Source organism: Muscardinus avellanarius, assembly GCF_963383645.1.
Source record: "Muscardinus avellanarius genome assembly, chromosome: 4".
Classification (NCBI taxonomy): domain Eukaryota; kingdom Metazoa; phylum Chordata; class Mammalia; order Rodentia; family Gliridae; genus Muscardinus; species Muscardinus avellanarius.
Window position 1 is genome coordinate 83,333,395 of NC_137789.1, and position 27,288 is coordinate 83,360,682.

The following is a 27,288-nucleotide window of genomic DNA, read 5'->3' on the forward strand; positions in this document are numbered from 1 at the left end:
CTGGATAAACTCTTTGTGTATTTGTTGGGGGGGGGGGAGCGTAGTAGTGAACCCAGGAGCCCTCTACCTCTGAGCTACATCTCAGCTCTTTTTATTTTTTATTTTTTATTTTGAAACAGGGTCTCACTAGGTTGACAAGAGTCTTACTACTTGCTGAGGCTGTCCTAGAACCTTGTGATCCTCCTGTCTCAGCCTGGATTACAAGTTTGTGCCACTTCGTCCAGCTAGATAAGCTCTTGAATAATTTTCTTGTAAGGGAATGATTGCACATACTTTATAAATAGCTTTTGAAATAAATCCTTTTTTTCGGGGGGTTGTTGCAGGGCCTTGTGAATGCTAGGCATGAATTTTACCTATATCCAATATTCCTAGTCCTAAAATAATTTAATTTAAACAAAACTTGCAAGAATAATAAAAAAGTATATATTTTTATCGAAATCATCAGTCTTTAAGTTGGGCGTGGTGGTGCATGCCTCGTAATCCCAGTATTTGGGAGGCTGAGATAGGAGGATCACCGTTTGCAGACAACCTCGGGTACTTAGTGAGGCCTTCCACAACTTAGTGAAACCTTGTTTCAAAACAAATAATAAAAAATAGGGCTGAGGGTGTAGCTCGGAGGTAGAATGCCCCTGGGTTCCATCCCCAGTACCACCCCCTCAAAAAAAAATCCTTGATATTGCCATATTTGCCCACTTTTTTTCTCGTATTCTTTCTGAACTATTTGGAGGCAGGTTGAATATATTGTGTTCTTTTACCCCATAGTACTTAAGTACAGTGTTTTTCCTTAAATCAAGCTGTTTTTAATTTTTTATGTAACCATAATATAAGAAAGTTAGGAAATTTAACATTGGTATAGTACTTTAATCTATAATTTATGTTTTAGTTTTGTCAGTTCTAGTATCCTTTAAACTTCCCCTTCTCCAGGATATGATCCAGTCAGTAATCTAGTTTGCTAATCTGAAATAGCTCTTAAGTCTTTAGCTTTTATAATATTGACTTCTTTTGGTGTGTATGTGGTACTAGGAATTGAATGCAGAAGTAGTCCACTTCCAAGGTATACCCCCATCCCTTTTAAATTTTTTGTTTTGAAACAAGGTCTCCCTAAATTACTGTATGCTGGCTTTGTACCTGTGATCCTCCTGTTTTAGTCACTCAAGTCTTGGGATTACAGGTATGTGCCACTGTGCCCAGCTTCTGGTATTTGAGGAATACAAACATCTCCCTCCCTCCCTCCCTCCCTCCCTCCTTCCCTCCCTTCCTTCCTTCCTTTTATCCTTGGATTGAACCTAGGGATGTTCTTCCTCCAAGCTACACTACCAGACCTTTCTATTTTGAAAGAGTCTCACAATTTCTGAGGCTAGCTTCAAACTTGAGATCATCCTGTCTGAGCCTTTGAAGTATTGGTATTACAGGTGTACACCCTCACACCTGGCTCCCTTTGATTTTTTTTTTAAAGTGCAATAATGATTTATTAATGCTGAAGTCGAAGAGTTAGAAAAATCAGTTTTGTAACCATCACTATAAAAATTGCTTTGGGCCCAAATCAGTTTACTTAAAAAAACAAAACAAGGATGTTTTGGCTACTAAAATCAATCAAAATCATTGGCTACAAAAATGGGAAAGGGGGGTGATAACTGCAAGACAGTTTCAGGGTCTTAAAGTATCTCCCACAGAATAGCTGTTTGCTACAAGAAGAAAAATAGTAAACTGTACAGTATGCACCTTGACTGGGTATGACACGTTGAGAAGGATATAATTAAGTTTCCAACTGTGAACGCATAACCTGATCTAATCATTAAACCATACCACATACTCCCCCAAGAAGGAACATGCCATTAAGAACAAGGGGGAAGTCAGGCATGGTGGCACACGCTCATAATGGGAGGCTGAGACAGGAGGATCACATGTTTGTGACCAGCCACAGCTATTCAATGAGGCCCTTAAAGAATTAAAAATCGGGCAGGGAGTGTAGCTTGTAGGTAGAATGCCCTTGGATTAAATCCCCAGCACCGCAAAATTAAAAATTAAAAAAAAATTTCATTTAGTGAATATGCTGTGATTTTCTTTTTTAATTTTTTAAAATTTTTGTGGTACTGAGGATTGAACCCAGGGGCATTCTACCTCCAAGCTAAACCCCCAGCCCTTTTTTTTTTTTTTTTTTTTTTTTTTTGTGGTACTGGGGAATGGAACCCAGGGGCATTCTACCTCTGAGCTACACCCAGCCCTATTTTTTAGTCTTTTTAGTTTTTTTTTTTTTTTTAACGGGGTCTCACTGAGTTGCAAAGGGCCTCGCTAAGTAGCTGAGGCTGTCTGTGAACCACAATCCTCTGGTCTCTGCCTCCCAAATGCTGGGATTACAAACATATGCCACTACGCCCAGCCTCCCAGCCCTATTTTTTTATTCTTTATTTTGAAACAGAGTCTTACTGAATTGCGAAGGGCCTCACTAAATAGCTGAGGCTGTCCGTGAACCTCCATCCTCCTGTCTCAGTCTCCCAAATGCTGGGATTACAAGTGTGTGCCACCACGCCTGGCTCCTGTTTTTTATTCTTTGTTTTGAAATAAAGTATCACTACTCACTAAGTAGCTGAAGCTGGCTGCTAATGGGAGATCCTCCTGTCTCAGCCTCCCAAATACTGGGATTACAAAGTATGTGCCACCACACCTAGCCTGTGATTTTCTTAATCAGTTGCTTATTATTAGATTTGTTACTGTTTTTAAGCTTATGACTGCTTATAGCTAATGTCTCATCACATATATTTCTGCCTAAAGCTTTTTCTTTACATCTTTAGCTAGATTTTAGAAGATTTACTACAGCATTGGGTGTGTTGATGCATGCCTATAATCCTAGTATTTTGGAAGCTGAGACAGGAGGAACAAAGGTTCAAGGCCAGCCTCTGTAACAGGGTCTCTGTATTGAGACCCTGTTTTAAAATAAAAATTAAAAGAAAGGCATATGGCTTTAGCTCAGAAGTAGAATGCCCCTTGGGAACCCCAGTACTACATACTCAAAGATTTACTACTACTGCTAGTATGTAGCCCAGTTTCGACTACTTAGGATATGCCAATCACTGAGCTATATTCATATATTTATTCCTTTCTATAATCTAGTATGGTACATGCTGTTATAATCCCCATCTTGTTGGGCGTGTTGGCGCACACTTGTAATCCCCGTGCTTGGGAGGCTGAGACAGGAGGATCGCATAAGTTCGAAGCCAGCTTCAGCTAATTAGAGAGGCTCTTAGCAACTTAGTGAGACCCTGTTTCCAAATAAAATATAAAATAGGTCTGGGAGCATAGTTCAGAGGTAGAAAGCCTCTGGGATCCACCCCAGTACCCCCCCCCCCCCCCACACACACACATCCCCATCTTATGAGGAGAAAACTGAGACACTGAGCAGTGAAGTGTGTTGTGGATAGTTGACTCAGTGGTGAATAACCCTCAGCTGGGATCTACCTGCTCTGATGTATTGGCTACAACACTGTGCCAGATAGTAGAAATGTTTTTAAGTCTGGTCATGACCCTTACTGCTCTGCTTTTCAAAAAGAATTTCAGTGGTTTACTGTGCCAGGTTGGTACAGTACTTCAGTTTTACTGCACTTTTGGCAGCAATGGGTCCTTGCTAGATCATATTTTATTGTTATATTACCTTTCATGTACTTTTTTTTTTTTTGGTGGTACTGGGGTTCCTGGAAACCCTTCTGCCTCTGGGCTACACTTCCAGACCTACTTTTATACTTTTTTATTTGGAAACAGGGTCTCTTAAGCCAGTGCCGCTGGCTTGAACCTGTGCGATCCTCCTATCTCTTCCTCCCTAGCTCCGGGGATTACAAGCGTGCGCCACCACGCCCAGCTACCTTTCGTGGACTTTTGAACTATTTCTTAGTCCATGCCATATGTCATCAATTTTTGCTGTCTCGCAATACCATATCATCTTTAGGTTTTTGAAGCTTTCAAAGTTAGAGAATAGTAGGGAACAATAAAATAGTACATGACTATTAAAACATGCACTCCTGTTACACCACATAGGGCTTAAATTATGTTTTAGGTTCCATGCAGCTAAACTTTCCAAGGCAGCTTTACAGTTGTTAGATGGACCTTTTTCTATTCGTGTTTCTCATCCAGATGGCATAGTAGAGTTGTCTGGAGAATTTTTTAAAAATTATAATACTTGTGCCTTATTGTGAGAGATTTGGACTGAATGGATCTGGATTGGAGTTTGGCATGATTGTTAAAAAGTTCCTTTGGTGATCCTCATTCAGTTGAGTATATGTTCTCTATCCTATACAGAGAGAAATGTGGAAATTGAAACAATTATTTATGTAGCCCTTATTACTCATGTAGGGGATGGAAGATACATAAGTGAAGGGATTTCTGTGGTGAACCCAAACATTTTCTAACATAGCTTCCTGGCAATTTTGATTGATTTAGACATGAGAGTTTCTTGTTGGTGATAAAATATTGTTTTGACTCAGCTTGTTTGAGATCTGTTCACAATGTCTTATTGATTCTTCATTTTTTGTAGTACTTGCAATGGAACCCCAGGACATTCTATCTTTTAGCTATTCCTCTTGCCTTATTTTTTTATTTTGAAATGGTCTCATTAGGTTGCAGAGGGTTTCGCTGAGTGGCAAAGACTGGCCATGAACCTGCGATCCTCTTGTCTGAGCCTCCTATGTACTGGGATTATAGGTGTGCACCACTTTGCCTGATTTGCTTTATCTTTTTAAATCCTAAAGCTTGTGTACTTTGTGTTGTGTTATGCATCATTTAAGATAGAGGAGGTCGTTCTTTGTGTCACTATCCCCCAAATATTTATTTATAGTTTGTATATCATATTGTCTTCTAACTTCATGAAAAAATTATTAAAGCAGCATTGCTGTATGTACTTTAATTTTTAAAATGACAGTTTTCATTTTGTTTTCCATATTCTTTTTTTCTCTTTGTCCTGTATATTTTCCTTCTAAACTTTAAGGTTCCCCTTGGCATATGAATTTGTAGTTATTACCAAATGAGAGAATTTGATTAGCAGGCTGACTGAACCAATGTATTGTACATGTACAGTACATTGTACTCATGTACATGTGCTAATGGAATTGTTTCTATAAACTTCATTTACTTGTAGGAAATTTAGATTATTTGTGTAGTTTTCTTCTTGAGTGACTAGCCTAGTAACATGCAGCATTTTCATTTTTACTTTTAACAAATGCTAATAACTTAAGGATTTCATACATTTTTCAGATGGACCATCAACTGATAAAGACCCTGAAGAAAAGAAAAAAGAACCTACGATTACATCACAGAATAGCCCAGAAGCAAGAGAAGAAAGGTATTTCACTGTATGAAAAGTCATTTACTTTGGAGTCAGAGAAGTTTTTTGTTTTTGTTTTTGTTTTTTTTCAGTACTGGGGGATGGGACCCAGGGGCATTCTACCTCCAAGCTACACCCCCAGCCCTAATTTTTTTATTCTTTATTTTGAAACGGTCTCACTAAGTTGCAGAGAGCCTCACTAAATAGCTGAGGCTGGCCGCGTACGACAATCCTCCCATCTCAGCCTCCTAAATGCTGGGATTATAAGCATGTGTCACCATGCTCAGCTTAGAGTCAGAGAGTTTTATCTGTTCTTTTGTGTCCTCTATGGTCTTCTGTTCATATATCAACACTCTTTTTTCAGTCACATGGAACTCATTATCTATAACCACGTATTCTGATTTTCAGCAAGATTTTGTAGAAATTTAAGAGGTAGAAGAGTGCATAAATAAAAAGAAATTATATATTCACATTGTACTCATTGTATTCAAGTTTAATTGAATAGGATTGCTGAGATAGGCACTGATAGAATTAATAGTGAAGGCACTGATCCAAATGGTTACTTCTTCTATCTAACACATTTCATTTTTGGATTTATTTCTGCCATGCATCTCATTTGTGGTTCCCCCCTCCCATGGCACTGGGGATTAAACCCAGGAACATTCTACCTCTGTGGTGTACACCCAGCCTTGCTTTATTTTCTATTTTAAAACAGGGTCTCACTAAGTTGCAGAGGACTTAACTAAGTTGTTGAGGGTGGCCGTGAACCTGTGATTCTCCTTTCTTAGCTTCCCAAGTACCGGGATTACAAGCATTCACCACCGTGCTCAACTTGAATGCATATTTCCTAAGAAAAAGTAATTTTTTCTTACATATGACCACAATACAGAAATCAATATTAGAAAATTAAAATTGATACAAAGCTTTTTTTCTAATCATAGACCTTATTCATATTTCTTCATTTGTTCCCGTGTCATTTATTGCAAAGGGAAGATATTTTTCCAAAAATATTTTCCATGATCACATTGGGTTTAGTTGTCTTTTGTTTTGTTTTTTGTATTGGGGATTGAATGCAGGGGCATTCTACCTCTTGAGTTACACCCTGAGTTTTATTTTTTATTTTTATTTTGAGACAGGGTCTCACTGGATTGATCATTACTTGCTGAGGCTATCCTTGAACCTGTGATCCTCCTGTTTCAGCCTCCCAAGTACTGGGATTAAAAAGTATGTACCACCATGCCCAGCTTAATTTTTAACATGCTGACAGCTGTGTTACAGTCAAAGTCACTGGTTTAGTGCCATGAACTATGCAAAGTATAGACAAATATTTTAATTAGATATCTAAAGGAAGAGTAAATTCTTAGTATATTTTCATGAGTTTTACTATATACTTGAAGTTTAGACATGAAACTTATCTGCAGAAGCATAGAATTGTTTTGTATGAAGTCTGATAAAGTAAGTGGTTGGTCTCCATTCATATAACACATAAAAGAAGATTAGAGAAGCAAGTCTGAAGTATAAAAGAAAATATAAGGATAGAACTAAGTTATTTGTAACTATGAGTATTTTACATTTTGAGCACAAAATTTTGAGAAAATTAGTATAAGAGGTGGGGTCTATAGTAGTGAAGCTAGTGAGGCAAGGCTCCTTCAGCCTATGGGAGCAGTTTCCAATCTTTAAGCTAGACATTTGCCTATAGGCTAAGGAGCAGAGGCATTTAATTAAAGGATTTAAAAAGTAGAATTTTTATTTTTTGTTTTGTATTTTTTGTGGTGCTGGAATTAGATTCGGCCTTGCATGTGCTCAGCAAAGTGCTCTTACCACTGAGCTTACACTTCAGCCCCAAGAAGTTGAATTTTTTTTTTTATTTTTTTTATTTTTATTGGCAGTACTAGGGATGGAACCCAGGGGCATTCTACTTCTGACCTGCACTCCCAGCCCTATTTTGTATTCTTTATTTTGAAACAGGGTCTCACTAAGTTGCAGAAAGCCTCACTAACTAACTGAGGCTGTCCGCAAACCGCGATCCTCTTGTCTGTTTCCCAAGTTCTGGGATTACAAGTGTGCGGCACCACACCCAGCTTCCAATAAATAGACTTTATTTATTTATTTATTTATTTATTTATTTATTTATTTATTGCGGTACTTCGGATGGAACCCAGAGGTATTCTACCTCCAAGCAACACCGTCAGTCCCATTTTTTATTCTTTATTTTGAAATGGGGTCTCACTGAGTTGCAGAGGACCTCATCAAGTAGCTGAGGCTGACCATGAACCTGGATCCTCCGGTCTTAGCCTCCCAAATGCTGGGATTACAAGTATGTGCCACCACACCCGGCTAGAAATTTTTTTTGTGTGTGTGTGGTCCTGGGGGTGGAACCCAGGGGCTTTTCTACCTCTGGGCTATACTCCCAGACCTATTTTATACTTTATTTGGAAACAGGGTCTCACTAAGTTGCTGAGAGACTAAGTAACTGAGGCTGGCTTCAAACCTGTGTGATCCTCCTTTCTCAGCCTCCCAAGCACCAGGATTACAAGTGTGTGCCACCAAACCCAGCAGAAGTAGATTTTTTAAAACATTGGTTTATTCACTTATTTATTGCTGCCTCATACTTTGATACATACTGAAAATATTAAAAAATTTGAACCCTAGTTTTTGCTCTTAAACTTAGTCTTAGCTGGGTGTGGTGGTACACACTTATAATCTTGTACTTGGAGTCTGAGACAAGGAGGATTGCAGGTTCAAGGATAGTCTCAGTAAGTAGTTAGATTTTCATCAGCCTAGCGAGACTCTGATTCCAAATAAAAATAAAATATGAGCTGGGCATGGTGGCTAGGGGTGTAATTCAGAGGTAGACTGTCCCTGGCTTCAATCCCCAGGGCATCTCCATCTTTGTCTGTCTGTCTGTCTGTCTGTCTCTCTCTCTCTCTTTCTCTCTCTCTCTCTCTCTCATACACATACACACCCTTAGAAACTTAGTCTGCGGAGAAAAATGTATGAAAAGTGATATGCCAACCTTTGTGTAGACTATTTCATGAGTACAAGGAGACATAAAAGAGGGGTTGAAGGACTAGCTAAAGGTCAGGAGTAGATGGTGATTTGTCCACAGTAACCTATTTTCAAAGTTTAACAGTAGTTATATTTTGGAAAGAAAACAAGGGGTTATGTCCTCCTAACAAATATAGCGAGTTAGATCTATCAGTCTTTGAAAAAGTATATAGCAGATATCTTTTATGTGATAAGACTTAATTGACACTAATAAAGAGGATTTTGGAATGAACCTATTTGGATGAAAATTCAATATAAGAAGTTAATCAGCTGGGTGTGGTGGTGCATGTTTGTAATCCCAGCATTCAGGAGGCTGAGGTGAGGATCTCGGTTTGTGGACATCCTCAGCTACTTAGTGAGGCCCTCCTCAACTTAGAGAGATGCTATTCCAAAATAAAGAATAAAAATAAGGCAGGAGGTGTAGCTCGGAGGTCGAATGCCGCTGGGTTCCATCCCCAGACCAGCAAAAAAAAAAAAGTTAAGCAGAAGCAATTCGAATTATAAAGTTGACTAGAAAACTATTAAATTATCCTGAGAGTTGATGTTTCTGGAGAGAAATCAAGATACTTCTTGGTACACATGGTTTTTCTCCTTAAGAAAGCGTTTGTCTCCTTAGAACCTCATTGTCTAATTGAAGTAGAGATTTTCAAACATTTTATGTTCTCTCTCTTGTCCCTTCCCTTCACCTCTCAGATCAAATGAAAATGCTTTTTATGTATTACACTGAGTTGTAATGAATGTATTTCTCTGTTGATATTGTTTAATGTTTAAAATGACAGTTAAGGTCAAATGTTTGGTGTTTAAAAAAGACATGAGACTTATTTTTCTTATCTTAATTCACAAACTTTAAAATTCTTTATATGCAGGAAACTTTTTTCTTATGAAAGAGTCACTGAAATATTAACTCATTTAGGCTCCAAAGTTTTGTTTTTAGAGAGTGATAGTAATGTTACTCTTAAGAGGTTTTTTTTTTTTCTTTTCTGATTTCTCTTGGCATGTGTATGCACGCATATGTATTTCAGTAGTTCCAGTGGCAATGTAAGCAGCAGAAAGGATGAGGCACGTGCTCGAGATACCTATGTCTCGTCCTTTCCTCGGGCACCGAGCACTTCTGATTCTGTGAGGTTAAAGTGTAGAGAGATGCTTGCTGCAGCTCTCCGAACAGGAGGTAAGTTTAGTTTGTATTCCTTTACTTCTCAGCTCTTTCATCACCAGCACCACTGTTGCCCTACCTCCCCACCTCCCTATTACTGTTGTGGAAGTACTGTCTAGATGATAGCTGCTACCTCTGTGTGACTCAGGGAGAAGTGATGCCAATCGTGGCCTGACAAGCACGAGGAAAAGGAGTACTGGGCCACCTGCTCTTCTTACTGCGTGATTCCAAGAAAGAGATTCCCTCTAATATATTCATGTTTACCCTGATTCACAGCTGTGTGTGTGTGTGGGGGGTACTGGGGCATTCTACCTCCGAGATATACCTCTGGCCCTATCTTTTATTCTTTTATTTTGAAACAGGGTTTCACTGAGTTGCAAAGGGTCTCACTAAGTAGCTGAGGCTGTCTGTGAACTGGGATCCTCCTGTCTCAGCCTCCTGAATGCTGGATGCCACCACACCTGGCATGATTCACAGCTATTGTAAACTTGTTCTCCACAAATCTTCTTTCCTTGCATTTACTCTGCAAATGAGTTGCTCTGCCTTCAGAATGAGAGTTAGCAATACTGAATTGTTAGATATTAGTGTGGTATACAATGTGTAAGTTTTGTATTCATAATTACGTTTTCTACATTTTTAAAATAGAAAAGCAATCTTGATGTATATTTAGGGACTTAATTTGAAGGTATCTAACCTTAGTGTGTAAAATTTTGCCTTTAAAAATTTCATACACAGTGAAATATTACATAATATTACCCTATCAAATGTACAGTTTATATCAGTTTAAGAAAGATTCATACAAAGGAATATTATTTTAGGCAAATTCTTTTCTGTTATGCCGAATCATATCTAGTTTAATCTGTTTTTTCCCCTACTTTGCCCTAGTTTTGACTGCAAGTTGACATTCTCTGTCCTCATTCCTTAACTTTCTCTTTACATTTATATATAATATATTTATATATATGATCATTATATATAAGATATATAAAATTACTTTTGTATATGATCATATACATAAATGATTGTTTTCTTCCTACTATTATTTCCTTCAATGCTTTGAATGTTTGTGTAGGAATCTGCTGAGTGTGTCCGTACATGTGATTGACAGATCAAACTTTGCACTGACGCCTGAGTCACAGGAGACAAGACAGTTCTTTCTATAACTTTCTTTATTCTCTGCTGGAACAACCAGAATTTATGGAGTTGTGGAATGAGGATTGCTTGCTAGATGAATTATGTCCCCACACCTGAGAAATCATCCATGCAGGAGCACTGTGGATATTAAGTGAATCCCAGAGGAGTCTAGTGGGTAGTACGAGACCAGATTTGAATTAAACCAAACAGATTCTTTATATGAAGTAGGTGGGATTAAAGAAATAGGAATGCAATTTACTTACCCCATACTGGAATTTTCCTGTAATATGTTACAATAACTTGATGATTCATTATGTTTGATTTTAGATGACTACATTGCCATTGGAGCTGATGAGGAAGAACTGGGATCCCAGATTGAGGAAGATATCCTTTCTGTGATTTTCATAATTGTTTTAAGTAATATACTAGGCTAATTAAAATTTTTCTGGTATATAATTCAAGTGCTCTGATATATAATTTCTCTCTCCCTTCTTTCCCTCCTTCCCTCCCTCACTTCAGTTTGAACTCAAAGGCATACTAACCCTAAACTACAACCTCAGCCTGGCTTTATTTTCTGTTTTGAAACATGGTCTCACTAAATTGCTGAGGCTGGCCTCGAATCTGAAATCCTTCTGTCTCGGCCTTCCAATTACTGGGATTACAGATGTAAACCACTGTAATCATTAAACCATTACAGATGCACCTGACAGTTTTCTTTCTTTGTTGTATTGTTTTAATCAGAAGAGCATTCATGTCCACTTATTCTACTTTTTTTTTTTTTTTTTTTTTTGGTCCTTCAAAAGTAAACCATTGGGGTTGATAGCATTTAAATTTTTCTGCCTTGCAAGTTGAGGATGTAGCCTCTGAATTTAAGTTGTGTGCAAAGGGGCAGGAAAACAGGTACACACAAGCAAGTGTGAGGATTTCTGTGTGGGGACCTCAGCAGAGCACACACAGTACCCTGTGCTTATTATCCTGGACGCAAGAGTGTTCATGCTGGGCATCATGAAAGAGCCCTGGGAGAGGGGTTCTGAAATGTGGGAGGAGAGCAGAGATACCTAAGTGACAGTGTGACATTGAACTGCCCTGGTTAAGGAAGTAGCTTGTTAGGAAGGAAGTTCCTCCAGAGTCCAGTCTCTGATGTGACATGACCATCTGTGGAGCAGAACCTGCTAAGCCAGTTTCTTACTGAGCTGGGAGGGGAGGAACCTTCATGGCTCTTATATGGTCTTTTTTCAGAAGTTCCCAGGGAACTATGTGGCTGGGGCCATTGAGATTTAAGTTACTAAGTGGAATCCAGATTTAGACAAGTTAAAACTTGTATAAATGCAAGCTGTTTTCTAAAAATTTGCTCAGTTGGGTTGTTACCCAAGTTCATTTTTTAAAATTTTTTATTAGTGCATTATATTCATATAATCATATTGGGGTAGAAAACTTGTGTGTACATACATGTACACATCACTGATTTAACCCCTACCCAATTCCCACCCCATTCCCTCCCCGTCCGTCCTTCCCTTGCTTGGCTTAGTGGTTGACTTCGATATGTTTAAGTACATTGTGTGTTTTAGAGATTTTCCTCTTCCCCCCTCCTTTCTCCTCCTTTAGGTTGCCTTGTTTGCTCCTCTATAGGATTTCCTTTTTCATCTAGAGTTCCTCTTAAGACCCATTTCTCCCTAACTCTCACATATTAGGGAAAGCATCTGCTTTCTTATTTTTTGTGACTGACTAATCTCACTTAACATAATGTCCTCCAGTTCCATCCATTTCCCTGAAAATGATGTAATTGAGTTTTTTTAATGGCTGAGTAAAATTCCATTGTGTACATATCCCATAGTTTTGTAATCCATTCATCTTTGATGGACATCTTGGCTGGTTCCATAGTTTGGCTATGGTGAATTGTGCAGCTATGAACATAGATACACATGCATTAGTTTGGTAGTTTGGTTTTTTTTCTTTTGGGTAGATACCCAGAAGTGGTATTGCTGAATCCAATGGTAGATTTGTTTCCATTCTTCTGAGGATTCTCCATACTGTTTTCCAAAGTGGTTGCACTAATTTGCAATCCCACCAACAATGTCGTAGAGTTCCCACTTCTCCACATCCTCACCAGCATCTGTTGTTGTTTGTGTGTTGAATGATTGCCATTCTAGTTGGAGTTAGGTGAAATTTCAGGGTAGTTTTGATTTGCATCTCTCTGATTGCCAGTGATGTTGAGCATTTTTTCCATGCATTTATTGGCCATTTGAATTTCTTCTTTTGTGAAGTGTCTATTTAGTTCATTTGCCCATTTTGTTATTGGATGCTTTGTTTTCTTAGTGTTGAGTTTCTTGAGTTCTCTGTATATTCTAGATATTAGTCCTCTATCGGAGGGGTAGGTGGCAAAAATCTTCTCCCATTCTGTTGGCTCTCGATTGAGGTTCTTGATAGTTTCCTTTGCTGAACAGAAGCTCTTCAGTTTCATGCAATCCCACGTATTGATTCGCGTTTTAATTTGTGGTGCCTTTGGGGTCTTGTTGAGAAAGTGTTTATCTGTGCCTATGTGTTGCAGTGTTGGACCTATGCCCTCTTCGAGGAGCTTCAAGGTCTCTGGTTTGATTTCCAAGTCTTAGATCCATCTTGAATTGACTTTTGTACAGGGTGAGAAAGTGGGATTAATTTCCAACAATCTGCATATGGTTAACCAGTTTTGCCAACACCAATTGTTGAACAGGCTATCTTTTCTCCAGTGTATGTTTTTGGCCCCTTTGTCAAAAATCAATTGGCTGAAAGTATGTGGACTTGTTTCTGGGTCTTCTATTCTGCTCCTTTGTTCTATGTATCTGTTTTTATGCCAGTACCATGCTGTTTTTATTACAGTGGGTTTGTAGTATAGTTTAAAGTCAGCTATTGTGATTCCTCCAGCATGGTTTTTGTTGCTGAGAACTACCTTGGCTATTCTGGGCTTTTTGTTATTCCAGGTAAATTAAAGGACTGAGTTTTCTATGTCTGTGAGGAATGATCTTGGTAGTTTAATGGGCATTGTGTTGAATCTGTAGATCACTTTTGGAAGGATAGCCATTTTAATGATATTTATTCTGCCTATCCATGAACATGGAAGATCGTTCCATCTTCTAAGTTCTTCTTTGATTTTTTTTTCCAGTGTTTTATAATTTTCTTTGTAGAGATCTTTTACCTCCTTGGTCAACTTTATTCCTAAGTATTTTATTTTTTTGTGGGAAATCCTGAGTGGAAGTGTTTTTCGAATTTCTTTTTCAGCAGATTTATGGTTGGTGTACAGGAAAGCTTCTGATTTTTTAAGATTGATATTGTATCCAGATATTTTGCTGATTTGTTGATCAGTTCTATAAGCCTTTTTGTTGAGTTTGTTGGGTTTTCTAAATACAGTATCATGTCATCTGCAAATAGTGAAAGTTTGAGTTCTTCTTTTCCTATTTGTACTCCTTTGATTTCCTTTTCTTGCCTTATTGCTCTGGCTAGAGTCTCTAGTATTATACTGAAGAGAAGTGGTGATAATGGACATCCTTGTCTCATTCCTGTTTTTAGGGGGAATTCTTGAGTTTTTCCCCATTTAATATGATGTTGGCAGTGGGCTTATTGTAGATTGCCTTTATGATGTTGAGATATGTTCCTTCTATTTCATTTCTCTGCAGTGTTTTTTTTATCATAAATGGATGTTGAATTTTATCAAATGCTTTTTCAGTGTTTATTGAAATGATCATGTGATTTTTGTCTTTTATTTTGTTTATATGGTGAATTACATGGATTGATTTTTGTATGTTGAACCAGCCTTGCATCCCTGGGATGAACCCTACCTGGTCATGGTGTATGATTTTCTTGATGTGGTTTTGAATGCGTGTTCTTAGTATTTTGTTTAATAGTTTTGCATCCAAGTTCATCAGAGATATAGGCCTCTAGTTTCTCCTTGAACTGTCTTTATTCGGTTTGGGTATTAGTATGATGTTGACTTCATAGAATGTATTTGGGAGAGTCCCATTTCTATTTTGTGAAAGAGATTGAGGAGTATTGGGATTAGCTTTTCTATAAAGGATTTATAAAATTCACTTGGGAAGCCATCTGGTCCTGGGCATTTCTTTGATGGTAAGCTTTTTATTGCTGTTTCAATCTCTTTGATTGCTATTGGTTGGTTTAAATTTTCTATGTCTTCTTGACTTAGTTTAAGAAGGTGGTATTTATCTAGAAAGTTGTCGATTTCCTCCAGATTTTACATTTTGTTGGAGTATAGTTTTTCAAAGTAGTTTCTGATAATCCTCTGGATTTCTACACTGTCAGTAGAAAATCAGTAGTAATGTTCTTTTTCACTCTTATCTTCATAATTTGGGTTGATTCTCTCTCTTTTTTAGTTAGGTTGGCTAGTTGTTTATCTATCTTGTTAATTTTTTCAAGAAACCAGCTTTTGGTTTTGTTGATTTTCTGTATTTTTTTATTCTCTATTTCGTTAATTTCTGCTCTCATTTTAATAATTTCCTGTCTTCTTCTGGCTTTGGGGTTCAATTGTTCCTGCCTTTCAAGGGCTTTGAGGTGTGTTGTTAGGTTATTTATTTGAAGATTTTTTTCTTATGTGAGCACTCAGTGCTATAAATTTTCTTTTTAATACTGCCTTCAAAGTGTCCCAGAGGTCTTGATATTTTGTATCTTTATTTTCATTTGTTTCTAGAAATTTCTTGATTTCACCTCTTACATCTTCTATGATCCATTCTTTATTCAGAAGTGTGGTGTTCAGTCTCCACATGTTTATGTTGTTTCTCTGGGTCTTCTTATAGTTGATTTCTAGTTTTATTCCATTATGGTCTGAAATGACACAGGGAAGTATGAAACATTTTTTAAATTTGCTAGTGCTCATTTTGTGTCCCAGGATGTGATCTCTTTTGGAGAAGGTTCTGTGAGCAGCTGAGAAAAATGTAAACTCTACTGTAGTTGGGTGAAATACTCTATATGAGTCCAACAGGTCCATTTGGTTAATGGTGTTCTTTAGTTCTGAGGCATCTTTACTGACCCTTTGTCTGGAAGACTGGTCTAGTGTTGAGAGGTGTGTTGAATTCTCCCAGTATTATTGTATTGGGATTTATGTGTGACTTCATGTCACAAAGAGTTTGATTTATGAAAGTAGCTGCCCCTATGTTTGGGGCATAGATGTTGATTATTGTTATTTCCTCTTGCTGTATTATTCCTTTTACCAGTAAAATACAACCTTCTTTGTCTCTTCTAATAAGTTTGGGTTTGAAATCTAATTTGTCTGATATCATAGTTGCTATTCCTGCTTGTCTTCGAGTTCCATTAGCATGTATTACCTTGCTCCAGCCCTTTACCTTGAGTTTGTTTCTATCTTTACTTGTAAAGTGTGTTTCTTGCAAGCAGCAGATGGATGGATTCTGGTTTTTCATCCGTTTTGCCATTTTATGTCTTTTTATTGGGGAGTTGAGGCCATTTACATTCATTGTGATTATAGAGAGATAATTTTTAATTTCTAACATGTTAAGATTTTATTTCTGTTGAGAATGTTTATTCTTCTTTGCTTCGTTGTCTGCTGGATGGGGAATCTTGTTTGTTTGGTTCTGGCGTGTATTACCTATTTCTTCTTTGCAGTTAATCTCCTTGAATATTTTGTAGCGCTGGTTTTGAAGACATAAATTTCTTCAGTTTCTGTTTGTCATGGAAGCTTCTTATTTCCCCATCTAATTTGATAGATAGTTTTGCTGGGTAGGAAATTTTTGGCTGGAAGTTGTTTTCTTTCAGAGTTTGGAATATGTTACTCCAAGCCCTTCTGGCTTTCATGACTTGGTTTGGGAAGTCTGGAGTGATTCTAATTCGTCTGCCTCTCAATGTTCCTTGGCCTTTTGTTTTATTGCCTTTAAGAGTCTCTCCTTGGCTTCCACATTAGTCATTTTGACAATTATGTGTCATGGGGATCCTCTTTCTGATCCTGTCTAAAGGGAGTTCTATAAGTTTATTGGACCTGAGTATTGACCTCTTGCTCTGTGTTTGGAAAATTTTCTGCTATCACATCCTTGAAGAGATTATTGATCCCTTTGGTGTCACCTTCTTTTCCCTCCTCTATTCCAATTATTCTTAGGTTAGCTCTCTTAAAATGGGCCCATATTTCTTCAATGTCAAATTGCTGCTGCCAGATTTTTTTTTTTCTAAATTAGAGACTATGTGTTCATTTTTGGAGTGATCATCTTCTAGGAGCAAGATTCTATTCTCCGTGTGGTCTAATCAGTTGTTTATCCTTTGAATTGAGGCGTTTACTCAGTGATTGCATCCTTTATCTCCTTTAGAGTCTCTCAGAATTCTTTTCAAAAGTCCTCTATTATTTCTACAGTTATTTTCCTGATTTGATCTTCTAGAGATCTCTACATTTCTGTTTTATGAGGTTCTGATATGTCCCGTCCCGCGGGACAAGTAATTCGGGGGGCGAGGAGGACCCCAATCTGCAAATAAAAATGGGCGAGAAAGAGAGACGAGACCAAGTAGATAATTCCTATCAAGGTCTGTTTATTTCAGTGATAAGCAGTAGTTTATATGGAGAGTAAAAGAAGGAAGTAAGTGAGAAGGGGAGGAGGTAACAGTGTTGTAAAAATTCCTATGGTTACAGCTGCAGGCTCCTTCCAGTTATAGTTGATCGATATCGCTTCTCGAAAGGTCACGTAGGCCTCCAGGAGGTGGGCTTAGTATTTTTCCAGTCTGCCACATTTCCCCCTTAGTTTTTTCATTAATGAAAGGTGGGAAAGGGAGGTCGGTAAAGCGCCTGTCTTAGGCTATGTGGTATGCCTCCAAGGTCAGTGTCGACTAGTGACAGAGCCCCTGTCTTAGGCTAAATGAGGTGCCCCCGATTCCAGCACCATAAACGGTGGGACTCTGGATCTCGGCCTCATTCTATTCCCGTCATTGGGTAACTCTGTAGCACCTAGCGACATGCCTCTGATCCTTGGTACCACAAAAATCCCGTCATTGGCAACTTTACAGCTTATGGCCTCCAGTTTTTATATTGTGAGCCCATCGTGACCAGAAGGGCGATCTGGCAGAGGTAAGTTTTGAAAATTGTAGGCCGTGAGTCGTGACCGGGATCGAGGTATGATCGTCTTCTTTGGTGGCTATTTGGTGATAATGCACGGAGACGGTGTTTTTGAAGGCGGAATCAACCTGTGACTTGACAAAGCGTGTTAGACGATTGAAGGCCCAGGGTCCAAATGATAAAAGTAAAAAAATACTCATGAGGGGACCTAGAAGACTGGGCAGCAAGGTAGAAAGCCAATGAGAGGAAGAAAACCAGTTTTGGTACCAAGATTCTTGTTTTTCGCGTTCTCTTTTTCTTTTTTCTAGGCTTTCTTTAACCTTTTCGATGCTATCTTGAACTAAACCTGTTTTATCTGCATAGAAACAGCATTCTTCTTTAAGAGCAGCGCAAAGCCCTCCTTCTTGTAAAAAAAGTAAATCTAAGCCTCGTCTGTTTTGTAGCACTACTTCAGATAAAGAGACGAGGGAATCTTTAAGATTTTCTAGCCCTTTTTGTAATTCTTGGATGTCTTTATCGATAGCTAGGCTGAGTTGAGCATATTGTTGTTGAGAGGTAATGAGTGAGGCAATGCCTGTTCCTGCTCCGGCAGCCCCTAGGCCGAGAACCACTGCTAAGGTTATAGCGGTAAGGGGTTCTCTTTTATGTCTGGGTAACAGGGTGCCTTTTTCCCAGAATCCTAAGAGATCCTCAGGTTGATGTATAGTAAGTTTGGGGAGCGATTGTATTATGATACAATATTCTTTATGGGCTAAGAAGGTAGCAGAAACAATATATGTGGTCAATCCACTGGTACAGGCTAAAAAGGTTCCTGTAGGAGTAGTATAATAAGTATAATTGGTCTCTACAATTATAGTATCATTACATATAGGTACTAATTCTTTTGGAGGGAGCATATTGGGTCCTAGGAGGCATGTGCCTATTCCAGTCACCCTGCTTAATGTGATACCTTGTTGTCTAGGGGCCCATCTGAGATCATCAGCATTGGAGGTTTTATTAGGGGTTCCGAAAAGGGCAAATCCTTCATAAAAGGGTGGCTGGGAGGAATAGCAGACCCAGCATGTAGTAAATTGGGAGAGATTGGACTGATGTAGAGTTCGAATGGAGGCATTAACCATTTCTATAATTAAAAGAGCAGAAGATGGGGATCCTTGGGGCAGGGTTGGCTGGAAAATAGGAGTGACCTCAGGAGATATGGTAGATAAAAGAGGCATCTTTTTATTTTTATTAGGTTTATCAGGGTATGGATGTAAGGCAGTATTAGGTCCTATGGCGATAGGTCGTGTACGAGGAATTTCTTTAATAAGTTTTATTTTAAAAGTGAGGCCAAAATCTTTATTGTCCTTATATAATCGAAGGCCCCATTCTGCTCCCCGGGGGGAAGCCCAATTAAAATTTTTTCCTGCTGATGTAAATGTAATAAGCAAGGGGTTACACCAGCCATGGCGGGCGCTATCCGAGGAGCATTCAGAGTTTAAGGGCTGTTCATCAGCAGAATAAACATTTTTAGGGGGATATTTTCTTTTAACGGTTATGAGGTCCCAGGAGGAGCTAGGATTCCAGTATGTATCTCCAGTAGTCTCACATCCCCAGGAGGCACAAAAATAAGCTTCCTGGAACCCGCATTTATGATTTAGAGTACGATCTCTGTGGGTGGGTCCAGGACATATATATATTCCATCACGGAGAACAGCAAGGGTAGCTCTCCTTCAGGCATTACTACACCCAAGATCGGTGGTACTATCCTGTAATTCGGGGGCAGATGATAAGGGTAAAAAGTGCTGGGTGTTCCCCAGTCGGGATGGCCTCCGAGGACTAGTTTACATAAGTCCACTTCTAATGGATTCCAAGAGGGAGAGGGACCAATGCTGGAGGAGGCAAGAGCAATATCTCCTGACTCATTGATAATAGTCCATGTATAATTAAATATTTGGTGGGGAGATGTTGCTAAAATAGGAGGTATACATACCTGAATAACAATTATCAGCCATTGTGCAGGAGGCATCGTTTTCTTTTTATCTAAAAGAGAGGAAATGCAGAAATTCTCAGGGATGGTTGTCCCTGGACGAATTATATGGTTTTATTAATCTTTCCGCGAGCCATTGGGCATTTTGATTTTTAGAGTCATATATGCATGCATATCCTTTGCCCCAGATTAGCACAGGATCGGGTCCCTGCCAATTGTGTGACAGAGGGTCCTTCCATAAGGCTTGTGCATAAGTTTGTGAAGTGGTAGGATGCTAAAAGCGATCTGCTGCCGATTTATTATTTTGGTCTACTGTTAAAAAATTTAATACAAAAAGTGCATGATTTAATAATAGTTTAGGATTTGTATTGGCAATATAAATGGATTGATGTCCGGTGCGGAGTTTATAAATCATATTTTTTAAGGTTTGATGAGCACGTTCGACAATGCCTTGTCCTTGTGGGTTATAAGGAATACCTGTTATATGTTTAATGTTCATTTGGGCACAAAATTGTTTGAATTTTTGACTAGTATATCCAGGTCCGTTATCTGTCTTAATAGTTTTTGGGAGAGGAATATAAGCTAGGCAGGAAAGAACATGATTAATTATATGTTTTGTTGCTTCTCCTGTTTGTAAGTTGGCACAAAGAAAGCCACTAAAAGTATCTATGGATACATGTATGTATTTTAATTTTCCAAAGGGCGGATAATGTGTAACATCCATTTGCCAATATTCCCCAGGTATTAGTCCCTGAGGGTTGATGCCTAAATGTGGTTCAGGTAAAAATGTTAAACATCCCTTGCAATTTTTAACAATTTGTCGTGCTTGTTCTCTAGTGATGGCGAATTTTAGACGTAGAGTATTAGCATTAAGATGGTGAAGGGCATGAGCTTCTTGTGCCTTTTCAAGGGAAGGTTTTTCAGAGTTATACATAATGATTTGGGTCCAAAAGGAACAATATATGCCACTAATGCTAGGGTGGTAGTAACTATTTTGAGAGCTCAAAATACAAATTCCATCTACTAAAATGAAAATAAACAAATTTAAATAATATAACAATAAAACAACAAAATATCATAATACACATGGCCAAATCACATATACACTCACCCACTCAACCTCAGTCCCTAATCAAAGGGAGGGGAGAAAAACCAAATCTAGTAGGGAAGGCAATTCGGAGTCATTAATTAATAAACTGTAATTTTATAAATGCTAAGCTCCTTGCTCAAAGGTGAAGCCAAGCTTTTCATCAGCACACCAAATTATTACAAAATAACTTTAATCTTCACATGACTAAAAGTAATAAAATAGAGTGACTTCCCATAAAATTCTAGAGTGAACCTTACACACAAGGGAATTGTCTACATGTGGATAGTAAGAACTGTGGAGATTTGGATCTGGTTATTATTAACCTTGTAAATGATAAATTTTTGCACAATTAGATGGAAAGGATCTAAAGCTTTTTCGTAGTGTGAATTCAGACAAACTCTGGTAAGTCTCCAAATTTTGATTAGAAGTTGGAGTGCTGAGTGATTTAAGAACCTGAAGCAACAGCATTTCTAAACAGTTCTTAAACTTGTTAGCCACCTCAGCTTCATGCATTAAATTTACTTAACTCTAAACACACAAGTTTTAAAGGAAAAGTTTCCATGAACTGAGGCTCCCAATTTTATGGCAAAAAGTAATCCTCTAGCCTTTATATCCATAGTATATCCCTGCTGGTGAACGTTAGTATTTCCTTTTAATAATCCATCTTCATCACATACCCAAAACATATCACAAACACTGTTTTGCAACTTATCACACACCTTCTGCAACGTGCTTTAACCTTCTTGTTTTATCCTGTTTCTTACTTTTAGACAATCTTGGGATAAAACTTACAACCAAACAAATTCCATCCATGCTTTATACCTTGCTTTAACCCTCTAACTTTTCATATGGTCCTTTGTTTTCCTTAGGGACAACCTTAGGACAAACCTCACAACATGCTTTCTTGGTCTCACAAAACCTCCTTTCTCTGTATTTACCAACATATAAATAAATACATCTATAGTCTCTCTAAATCTGTCTTTTGTTGTTACATATAAGCAAACCCAAAAAGAGTATACATTTAATGTTGTTCACATACCAGTAATCAAAAAAACCATTTAAAAGACTTAAGTGTTACTTTAAGCCTCATGAAGTTAATAGCATTTTAAAGCATTGCATTTAGCATTTTTAATAAATGAACTATAAATTATATGGAAAATTAAGACATTAGATAGATATCATTAGCACCTTAAAACCTTAATTTTGCAAAAGGAGTAATATTAAAGACAAGGTATATCCTATTTGACCACATACCTTAAAACTGTTGTAAATTACCACAGAAATTCACGACATCATAAAAGCATCCCTAGTGTCTTAAAAGATTGATTTTTGTCAAAGAAAATAACTTTATTTAATCACTTCTCACAGGAGTCTAGTTGGACAACTTTTCTGAAGTAACCATTTTAGCTAAGACTAATTGAGATAAAATATCTTTGAGTAATAACTCTAGTGCAACCAGTAAAAGAAAAAAAACTTTTTGTTATCAGAGGAGCTGAATTTTCTGGTGTGACTAAGACCGTAGTAAACACCTCTGCAGGCTGAGTAAAGAGATGGCTCAGGGCTGGCCTGAAACGACTCCCCACCCTGGCTAACAACTGGACTAAATTACCTACCTGCCTTGGAGCTTAATTATCCAGGAAACCATATTTTAAAAACTCTAACACTTTTTTTTTTTATCCTTATGTATTGAGATAGGTATAATTAAATGTAAAACTTAGACAATTCAGACCAAATTCAACTTAATAGCCATATAACCAAACCGAAGTGGAACACAGAGCAAAGGAGAGGAAATGAGGATTTACATAATAAGACGAAAATAGATCAATCATTATTTACTTTGTAAAATTCTCATTTAAATTTTCAATGTTTTAAATGGGTATCACTTACAAAGTAGTCAACAGAGGTTAGGAGAACATAACAATACTCTCTATTAGAAAATATAACAAAAATATAGTTTTTTATAGTTTTATTCTCAAACTGTTCTCTGCAGTAAAATGTTCCACTCCCCTCTACAGTAGCTGTCATGAGAACCTTCTAGTGTAAATCCTGGATGTTCTATGAAGCATTTTTAAACTTCCATTGTTTACCCATACTGATTCTTGAATTCAAGTTTCTTTAAAAAAATCTAAACAATATACTTGTCAGTATTTTATAATCTCCAAGAATTAGGATCTTAAGAGAACATTTTTAAAAGAAGTATCTACTACTATTACTAGTCAAGGAAACAACAAAAAAGTGGGTATAGAAGAGACTTTAACATTTTCTCCTATATACATCTTAACCATTCTAACAGTAAAAACTTGCATGAAAATTTAAGATCTGAGACATATTTTATATTTCATTTTACAAAATCAGAAATATTTATTTTGAAACAAGATAAGAAGACATGGTATACCTGTCAGAAAACTACCACTCAGAAATATTTTGCATCCACAAAGCAGGTAAAACATAAAAACATTTAAATTTCACACTAAGCACGTTTAAGTGCTGAACATTTTTCATAAAATTTTAAGTCATCATCCAAAATGACTTATCTCTGTATAAAAACTGTTAACAACATTCAACATTTTTTTTCTAATGCTCATGTGGCATGGTATCCTTTTTCTTAACTCTTATCCCTCTTTCTCTGAGAGAACACTTTAAGTCTCTGATAGAGACTGCTTCTTTAGACAAAGTATGGCCCATTTTGATAAATGGAACGACCGAAAAGACTTACCAGGAAGATATCGGTCCCACGAGCGATGAGGCCGTCTTCCACGAGAATGGGGCGCAGCTGCGTTCATCTGATGAGGGGTCGTTCGATGGGGGTCCGTTCCTCGAGTCCACGTTGGGCGCCACGTGTCCCGTCCCGCGGGACAAGTAATTCGGGGGGCGAGGAGGACCCCAATCTGCAAATAAAAATGGGCGAGAAAGAGAGACGAGACCAAGTAGATAATTCCTATCAAGGTCTGTTTATTTCAGTGATAAGCAGTAGTTTATATGGAGAGTAAAAGAAGGAAGTAAGTGAGAAGGGGAGGAGGTAACAGTGTTGTAAAAATTCCTATGGTTACAGCTGCAGGCTCCTTCCAGTTATAGTTGATCGATATCGCTTCTCGAAAGGTCACGTAGGCCTCCAGGAGGTGGGCTTAGTATTTTTCCAGTCTGCCACACTGATATTGTGGTATTGTGGGCATTCATTGCTCTGTTGTTATTTCTCTTTACCATGATTTCGGAAGTTTGTGCCTTCTCTGGTTTCTTCCCTGTGTCACTACAACTTCACTATAGGTGCTCTGGATCTCGAGTCTGTGGTATATCAGTCACCACTACTCCTTTACTGGGTTGTATTGCAAAGTCTCAGACCCAGGGAGTCAATTGAGGCTGCTTCAGACCATAGGGGTGCCAGGCTGGGCGTTCTCCCACAGGGAGCTGCAACTATGGTGTGATAATTCTGCCACCACCACTTTCCCACTGGGTTGGACTGCAGAAATCTCTGACCCAGGGAGACTATCTGCGCAATTCCCTGGGAGTGCAGTACTAGTATTTCTCTTCTAGGGGCCACAATTTGACTCACGGTTGTTGAGTGAGCTGATGGAGCCGTATTGCACTTGGTGAACTTGCTATTTCTTCTCTGGTTTTGAGCTCTACTCTGAGTCCCTGCAGGGTGTGCTGAGCCCGGCCCCTGGGAGCTTTAGACGCTCCTTGCACTGAGAAAACTGCTGAATTCCTCCCGGTCGTTCCGCAGCTGCTCACCTCAGCTCGCTGTCCACCCCTCCTCTCTGGAGCCTGGTGGCTTGTTGAGTGCGCTGATCTGGAGCTGTACGGTGTACTCGCCGCTGCTGCTAGCAGTATGGCGCTGCTGCTGTGTCCTCGGCCGTGAAGGTGGCGTATCTCCTCTCTGATTTTGAGCTCCATTTTGAGTCCCTCTCCTCTCTGGAGCCTGGTGCTGTGAGGGAAGATGGTGCCGGCATGGGTCTGCGCCGCAGCACTGCAGGATGGTTTCTTTTCTGGTGTCTGCTTGTTCTTCCAGCCCTCTTTTTCTCTGTCCCTTGTATTTACAGTTTTTCTTTCTCTGCTGATTCTGTTTTCTGGCTATGAAAAGTGCTGATTTTGTGGTAATAGAGATCGATTGTTAGCGGGACTCATAAACACCACTTTTCTCGTCGTCGTCTTCGCAGAAGTCTCCCCAAGTTCATTTTTGAAACACTATTGATTTGCATGCTACTGTCATTAAACGTAAAGTAAAAATACTAATGCTATTATTAGCCAACTATGGATTGAGTCAGAAACAGTTCCTTCTTGATTGAAATAGGAAACACTTTATGAACTCCTTAGAAATTATAAGAGACCTTATTTTGCAGAATGGGAAAACAGTGGTCTTACCTTTATGATTTAACTTTTTTTCTTTAATGGCCAAGTACCTATATATCAAGAAATAAGGAATACGGACATGAAATACAAAAATCGAGTAAGAAGCAGGATAGCAAATCTTAAGGATGCAAAGAATCCAAATTTAAGGAAAAATGTACTTTGTGGGAATATTCCTCCTGACTTATTTTCTAGGATGACAGCAGAGGTGAGTGTATCTGTATGTAAAGTTTCTGTGGTGTGATTGCATGATATCAAGTGTAAATCCTGTTAAAATCACAAAGTACTATCTAGATATTGCATACATAATAAATTATTGGCTGTTTTAATATACCAGATAAATTTATTAATTGTAGTAATTAAAATTGTTAATGATTTGGATGTTATAATTAGATTATTAAATCTATTGGCATTAATACTTTGACACTTCATTATCTTTGTGATGTTCTCTTTGAATGATACATTAAATCATCTAAAATCAAAAACATATTTTACTTTCTGTGAATTCATAAAGAATCATGAATCTTTGATTGCACATAATTTTTGTACCCTCTAAGCATTTTTTCATGGTGAAACACTATAAAATTGGTCACATCTTACTGATTTTTTTTCCTCTTAAGTTTATATAGGGAATAATGGAAAAAATGAAATTTATAACAGTTGCTATTTAACCCAGGGAAATTCTTCCTCTGAGCTACACCCTCCCTCTGCCCTATTTATTTTTTATTTTGAAACCGGGTCTCACTGACTTGCAAAGGGCCTCACTGAGTAGTTGAGGCTGTCCACGGGTCTCAGCCTCCTAAATGCAGGGTTTACAAGCGTGTGCCATTATGCCTGGCTCCTATTTTATTCTTTGATTTTGAAATAGGGTCTTACTAAATTGCAGAGTACCTCGTTAAGTTGCTGCGGCTGTCCTTGAACCTGTGATCCTCCTGTCTCAGCCTCCCAAGTACTGATTAAAAACATACGCCAACACACCTGGCTTTACAGTGTATTTTAATAAGCACCCAAGAGAGTGAATTTGTCTTTCTACAGAGCTTATAAAAATTGCTATATTTAGCAATTATTTTTAAAATCTTATTGAACTATGTACAGTGGTGCATGCCTGCAATCCTAGTTACTCAGGAGGCTGAGGCAGAAGGATAGCAAGTTTCAGGCCAGCCTGGGCAACTTAGCTAGATCTTGTCTCAAAGAAAAAAGAGAGAATGGAGGTGTAGCTCTGTGACAGAGCACTTTCTATCATGTATGAGGCCCTGGATTTGGCCTGTAGTATGGGGGGAAATCCTATTAATGTAATTTAAAGCTTCACAAAGCAAAGAATATAGTATAATAAGGTCCTCTGAGTCCATCACCCCGAACTTCAAGTATTTTTGAAAATTTCTCACCCTTTTTAATCTTTTTTTTTCTTTTTTCCTTTCTTAAGTATATTTCAAACAAATTTCATACATATCCTTTACCTTTATATATTTTGGAGATATCATTAAAAAATAGATTTTGTGGGGGGACTGTTGGGGGTCAAACCCAAAACATTGAGCTTGCAAAGCAAACACTTTACCATTGAGGTACATCCCAGCTTAATTTTTTTAAATATAACTACATTGTCATCTCTACATCCAACAAAACTAACAATAATTCCTTGATACTACATAATGTCTAGTTCATATTTTCCTGATTATGTGTTTTCTTTGAGTAAGGATCTAACTTGTACACATTAACTTAAATTTGGTCTCTTGTTTCATAATCTAAAACAGTCTCTGCTGTCCCTTAAATCACCACTCCCTTGCTTATTTTCTCTTTATGACATTGCCAGTTCTGTATTATACCACATTAGGACTTTGTTCTCTATTCACAGTGTGTGTGAGTGTGTTTGTCTATTTCTCTTGCTATATGATTTTTTTTTCTGTCCCTTCTATTTTCTATACACTGGAATTAGTTCTATAGGCTTGACTGCATTCAAGTCCAGTGGGTTTTCTGTATAGATACTTAGTAAGTGATGCTTTTCACTTTAGTTGCATCACATCAGGAGGTACCTGTCAGTGGGTTGGATAGTAACAGTGATTGGTTCATTTAAAATTCTCCATTGACCTTCGTGTGTGTGTGTGTGTGTGTGTGTGTGTATGTGTGTGTTACACCAGGGATTGCACTTGAACCCGGGGCATTCTCTCCATGAGTTATACCCCCAGACTTTTATTTTTTGTTTCATAACAGG

General features: G+C 38.1%; 1 protein-coding gene across 1 annotated transcript in view; it reads left to right on the forward strand.

Annotated features, from left to right (window-relative positions):
- Positions 1-27,288, forward strand: part of LOC308262342 (transcription elongation factor A protein 1-like) — a gene marked incomplete at both ends in the record, with an annotated part of 54,745 nt that overhangs the window by 20,647 nt on the left and 6,810 nt on the right. Inside the window, 6 exons of the mRNA XM_080694775.1 lie at positions 5,242-5,329; positions 9,382-9,527; positions 10,974-11,063; positions 23,369-23,594; positions 23,788-23,834; positions 25,130-25,287. Coding sequence (XP_080550901.1) covers positions 5,242-5,329; positions 9,382-9,527; positions 10,974-11,063; positions 23,369-23,594; positions 23,788-23,834; positions 25,130-25,287 — 755 coding nt within the window. The remainder of the gene's footprint in view (positions 1-5,241; positions 5,330-9,381; positions 9,528-10,973; positions 11,064-23,368; positions 23,595-23,787; positions 23,835-25,129; positions 25,288-27,288) is intronic.